The sequence below is a fragment of the Etheostoma spectabile genome, chromosome 6, assembly GCF_008692095.1.
Source record: "Etheostoma spectabile isolate EspeVRDwgs_2016 chromosome 6, UIUC_Espe_1.0, whole genome shotgun sequence".
Classification (NCBI taxonomy): Eukaryota; Metazoa; Chordata; class Actinopteri; order Perciformes; family Percidae; genus Etheostoma; species Etheostoma spectabile.
Genome location: NC_045738.1, coordinates 4,770,785 through 4,777,197, shown reverse-complemented (window position 1 = coordinate 4,777,197; position 6,413 = coordinate 4,770,785). Strand labels below are relative to the sequence as shown.

The window sequence follows — 6,413 nt, the reverse complement described above, 5'->3', positions numbered from 1 at the left end:
CTCCAGTAGGGGACCCCAAACTTCCCTTTCCCGAGCCACATCAACCTTTCCATGTAATTCTTTTTTAATGAAGCCTAATTTAAAAAGTATAAATAGCAGCAAAATAGTTGATGCGGAGCAATACTGTCCCTAAAGAGCTGAACATTTTGATATTGAATGGTTGTTGTAGCAGAATGTTTGCAAAAGAGACGACCAAAAAACGTATGGAAGAAGAAAAATAATAAAGAAAGAGAATGCTGCCGAATCGGCATTACCACAGTTATAACTAAAAGAAACAAGTTGAATAGCTGCCATCACATCCTTAAGCAGCTAAACATTTTGATATTTGAATGTTTGTACGATTCATTTTTGTAGATGAATGTATGTAGAAGTTAGAAGCGACAGAAGAAAGTTGAAGAATAAAGAATCTGACAATACTGCTGAATCAGCATTCACACAATGAGATATGGAATACAAACAGGTTCTCTCCTTTAGTCATAATGGAGACAACTAAAGAGATCAGTACTAGGATCCCAAAGTAAGAGGTTGTATCATTCAAGTCATAAGGCCAATTCCCCTGCACTAGTATATAGATTCTCTAACATAGTATGCATGTTTACACGACCTATGATAGAGAACTGGAGAGAGAGAGTAAGTCTTAATCCTTTCAAAAAGCTGTCAAGGTATATCATATAGTGATTACCATGTTGGTTCTGCCAGGAGTCATCTTCTCCTTATACACAGCCATACATGTTTTCTGTGCATAACCAAGTCTCACACATTCACACTGCAGGTTTCCCAGTAATGACACAGACTGATAGTGAAAGAAAACAGCTAATAAATTTTTTCCTCTTGTCTTTTGGCATCTCTCTCTTCTCCTTTTCCTTATCTTTCTTCATCTCAGTCTTTTCGTTTTTTCTCAAGTTCTCCTCCATCCCTCCTCACTTCCTCTTCCTCTCACTTCCCCGTCTCTTCACACCTTCTCATAAACTTTTTATTCACACCGTAAATGATAAGAGTAATGATATGATTTAAAAAATATATAATCTTTCGCCAGTGTCACAGGAAGTTGTACTGTATACACTTGTCCTATAGTTTGTAAGTTACAGTAAGGTGGGGAATGTGTTACAGAGCGTTACGTTAGTTTAGTTTTAAAACAAGGCAAATCAAGTTTTCTCTTTTGCATACTCTACTCCTTCACCTCTACTTTCATTGTCTTTTATTATCATGCCCCGCCTTTCCTTATATCCTTCTCTCCTGTCTGTCCTCAAAGGCTTACACACAGTTTAAACAACATCTGCTGAAATGAAAAGAGAAACCCTCTGAGGGGATGCAACATTGAGTCTTGTATAAAAAGATAAACCAGACTCCCCTGTCACTTAACATAAAGCCTCTTAAACCATTCCTGCTCTGAACCAAAAATAAGAAAAACAGAGATTTGGTTTATAGTTGCCCTGAATTCTTTATCTGATTAAATTTTCTATAAACACAATGATACTGAGAAGGATCCGACTTTATGTGAGTTTCATGGCATTACAGGCTACACTTCAACTTGGGTGTCCTCCCATTCAAACATTTACTAAACATTTACTAGTGAGTCAAATGGGAAGAAACCCTGCTGTGAGGATAAAGAAGGACATTCCTAAAAACACGCTGGTCAAGGTACATTTTGCCAAATTAAACCATAAAACACTATTATCTGTGAAAAGCAAAAACTCACTTTGCCACCAAAAAAGGTTATTGACCCCAATTCCTTTAACTGGCTGACCAATAAAGTCATAGCCATCAAAATTAATGTTCAACTACACTGTGTTCTTAATACGGTTTAATACTTAAACCAAGATTTGTGCAAGTGCAACTGAAATTTTCTGAGCATTTTCAAATGTGGGATTCAATATCTTTTTATATTTTTAAGGGGAAAACTGTTTATTCCCATTTTTAGGCAAAACTATCTATCCAAGAAGAAATTGCCAACCACAGCATGAACTCCAACTATGTCCTCATTGATGTCTACACAAGCTTTGTATCGAAAAAAAACTTCTATATGTTGCAAATTTTATGTCAGATCACTTTCGACAAGCTATTTCCACCAGGAAGCTTTCTGTTATTTTTCGAGTCAAGAAAGTTTTTTCCTAAAACACTGCACCAAAGGGAGACTGATATTTTTCAAGTTTAATTTGAAGACGGGGGGAGAAGCCAATAACCCCTTAAGGTGGGTCCTGCTTTACCAGATCTTGACAGCCTGTTGAAATGTAGCTTTAAAGCAGTAGTTCGACATTTTCAGAACAATACCACTCTCATGTCTGAGCGCTAAGTGTGGAGAGCAGAGAGGCCATTAAAGTATCTGAGCATAATAATTATGAGAGAGGGGAAACAGCTTACTCTGGACATATCCAGAAAGGAAAAGCATTTCCATCTTTCAAAAATAATGAATCTTTGTATTTCATATTTTAAAAGGAAATAAAAGTTTTATCACACAAGACTGTCAGTCAACAGAGAACGATCAGCTCCGCGTGTGGATGGTATTCTTATTTGTCATTTTGTGACAAGAATGTTTTCATTAATTGTTTGTGTGTGTGTGTGTGTGTATATGTGTGTGTGTGTGCTGTGTTGTGTCGTGTGTGTGTGTGTGTGTGTGTGTGTGTGTGTGTGTGTGTGTGTGTGCACGTGTGTTAGCATTTACATTTTACAGTTGAGCCATCTAATAACGTATGTACAGACGGAGGGACTTGCTCAGTGTTAGGACTTGACTTTGATGTTGACTCCATCGTCTGAAGCTTTGAAGTTTAGTGAGGTTCAACTATTTCACACTTCTAAAATCATACATTATGCAGAGAGGGACACACGTGGATGGAGGGTTGGAACGATAGAGAGACACTGAGAACTGTATAGAGAGAAAAAGAAATAAATTTAAGAGAGACACAATAATGGGTAGAGGATGGAGATGGAAGAAGAGAATTGAGCTGAGATATGTGAGCGAGAGAGACAATGAATAAAAAGGGAGAGGACAGCGAGAAGACAAAAGGGGCGGAAAACAAATAAGTAAGAAAAAGACAAGCAGGAAGGAAAACAACGTGGTTAGAGAGAAACAGCGTGAGAGACAACGCACACATTCACAGACTGGGACACCAAAAATGTTCAAACAGTAAATCTCTCTTTGTCGCCATGCTGTATTATTGGGGAATTGTCATATTTCCAACCAATTATTTTGACGGGACCTCCTAACAGACCACCCCCCGCTGACTGAGAATTATAATATATATAATATGATAATATTATGTTGAAGTGCCACTTCAAATGTCTGAAAAAGACTGAGACAACAGTATTGGTTTACCCCTTCAGGATGGCAGAAAAAAGGCTGCATACACTGGAATGCTTTTCTATTTGCTCGCTGTCATACTGTTGAGTAAAGGTACACAGAAGACTGGATTAACCTTCGGGTCATTAAGGTTAAACTTTTGGTTGTTTTAACTCTGTAGCCTTTGCAAGAGTCATTTTTTAAGCTAAGCCTCTGAGCTAGTTTAGGCACTGAACTCGGGTTTGCCACTACCCACACACGACTCACTACTCTCACTCACTGTATTACACTTTGACTTCAATCCAGGGTGCATTGGATTAAAGTCAAAGTGTAGTACATACTGATTTTTTAGCAAAAATTATTTTTCATTTTAGTTTTTAAAGAATAAGACTGGCAATTTTCTGTAATAAAACCAACCACCTGTTACTCCGTTGTCAATACTTTCCATCCTGTCTGTGGCTTTCAGCCTTTCCTACTGAAGATTACATCTTTAAAAACAATTACACATGAACAATGTGAGACGTAATAATAGAGACAGCAGCATTTCCAGAGTACTGTCTTCTGTGTGTGTGTGTGCGTGTGTGTGTGTGTGTGTGTGTGTGTGTGTGTGCGTTTCACCTGCCTGTTCTCAGGGTCTGGTGTGGTCATGGCTCGGGTTACACAACACATCTTGAGTGGTATGCACCTCCTGTCGCCCTGCAGAGACAGGGAGGGCTGGGCAGGAGAGCTCGGAGGTTCAGATGAGGAGGTGATGGGAGAGCTGCAGAGACGGGGAGAATCAGGAGGGGGTGTTTCCCAGCCGATCTCAGACACAGGGGAGCCCTTTTTCACGTACGGTGTGGCCTCGCGCATGTACTTCACTGGGCAGAAGAGGAAGACAGACATTTCCAGTAGATAGTAAGACATGGTAAACACGGTTGAACTGGCAGTGGCATATTTAGAGATTTAGATGTTCTGTGGATACCCTTGGTCAAGGTGGGGGGTTGATTTGGACATATTAATTGCCAAAAAAGAAAGAAATATTTAACTCAGTAGATTTCTGCAGCATGGTTTGGTAGAATATTTGTGTGAGCAACACACACAGATGACTGACTAACTCATTCCCTAGATGCAAATCATTTCCCTATCTCCAGTATGCTGTGCACTGTGTTTATTAAATGCTTAATAAATTAATTTACTTTTTCACAAACAAGAAAATGTAATCCTAATTCTGTATTCATACTTATTCATCCAGTGGCACTACACCTGTATAGCACAACTGCATACATTAGTTTCAAAAGATTTTTGAAATCACATTCACTGAATTCTGTGCACTTTACACTGAAGACAATTGACATTACCATTGTTTCAACAGCATTTAACACATAGGCCATTTCCAATCTGAGTAGAATCTGTTACAGGTCAGAGGAAGGATGTGATGATACAACACATATGTGTATACGCAACAGAAACTGTTTAACCTCTGAGGCATTTGGCAAGTATTAAAGATCCGGTCACGTGGCAGCAGATAGAAAGATAACTTTCTGTAATATATCTCTGCATAAATTATGCTTAAACTGAGGATGGTACGGGTAGTCTGGAAACTTGCCAATGTGACATTTCTTTCACTATGAGACTGTTCAATTGCTGGTTCAGGTTTGCAAGGGTGGGTTTTCTTTATAGTAGACCTTAGTCCATAAGTTACACATTAAAATAAATGTATGTACAACTTGATTCTATAATTGAAGACTATGCAAATAAGGCACAGCATGCTTGTTGCACAGAGAACCGGAAGCTCTGTTGATCAAATGATTACCGTCCAATGAGCTGGTACAGTTAGCCCTCTCTGCTGTCAATTTGAACTAACAGTTAAAATGCTGATAGTGAAAGCTGCCTCAGGTTTACCACTCAGTACATTTCTAAAATATATGCTGTAATGTATTCATGCTTTTAATTGCACTGATGATTCACACCTTGTCTCTGCTGCTACAGGCAGACAGCATGAAAAGAGTTATGGCATCAAAAACACTGACGCTACCCCCACAGCCTCCAATATTTCCTGACTTAGGCCTCTATTGCATGTTGTTGCCATATGGCAACAAATTCTTTTTCTTAGTGTTTTTCACAATAAACCATGTAAAATGCATTGTTTTTTGTTTAATTGTGTGTATATAGGTCTTTTATTTTGAAGTTGTACACATTTGATGACTTCACATACCCCAAGAGTCCTGTCCCCCCCCCCCCCTTTTCCGGACATGTGCCACACTAAGGCTCACGCTCCAGGATCAGCCAAAATGTCGTTGTTTTTCTCAATTTTAGAAGCATTTCTTTGAAAAAAAAAAATCTGGAATAAGCAAACTTTAATTTTTCATCATTTAAACCAGTTAAAATGTTGTATTTTTTCTGTAAAAGGCTAAAATTAATTTGTTGCCAATGGCAACATTATGCAAATATTGACGTGAAATGTGTACATTTTGCCTAATGGGCTCAATTGAATTACTATAACTTTAGGCTACTCTAACCCTATGTTTGCAATTATTTATAGTATTTTGAAAGAAAAACATAAAATGTATTTATATTATGTTATTCCAGCCATTTTGTAATATGTTATCTAAATTATTAATTACACACTAATGTAAATGAATTGCTCACCAATAAAAATGAGTTACTCCAAAGGAAATCATGTTGGCGCATTCAAATTATCTGTTGGTCCAATGACATTTATAGTCAATAAACCCTTCTGGTTTAAATAAGGAGTTCCTAAAGGAAGATTAGGTATAGAAATATGTTTTCAGTGGCCATATAGTTCAGTAATTGTAGTTTAGTCAGTGGTGTGCTTATTTTGCCATAATCAAGTACATTGTATCCATGTGTCTTCTTCAGGTGTATAGACAGACTTTTACAGTGTTATTATTAATAATATCAAAAACTAAAATTAAAACTAAACTAATTTGACTGTAAACACATTGGGATATCATGTTGAAAAATATAAGGAATTTGTTTGGTACTTATTTCAATAAAAGCATGTTTTTAAAGAAATAATGGACTTTTTGGCACTTTCCACAAATGCGCGTTGTTGCCATATGGCAACAAATAACCAACTACCCCCCCTTGAATTTTTTTTTACATTTTTTTTTGCAATTGCATTATTTAAGCA

General features: G+C 37.5%; 1 protein-coding gene across 1 annotated transcript in view; it reads right to left on the bottom strand.

Annotated features, from left to right (window-relative positions):
- Window positions 1–6,413, bottom strand: part of sntb1 (syntrophin, basic 1) — a 54,346-nt gene that overhangs the window by 25,587 nt on the left and 22,346 nt on the right. Inside the window, exon 2 of the mRNA XM_032518126.1 lies at window positions 3,900–4,137. Within this exon, the coding sequence (XP_032374017.1) occupies window positions 3,900–4,137 (238 nt within the window). The remainder of the gene's footprint in view (window positions 1–3,899; window positions 4,138–6,413) is intronic.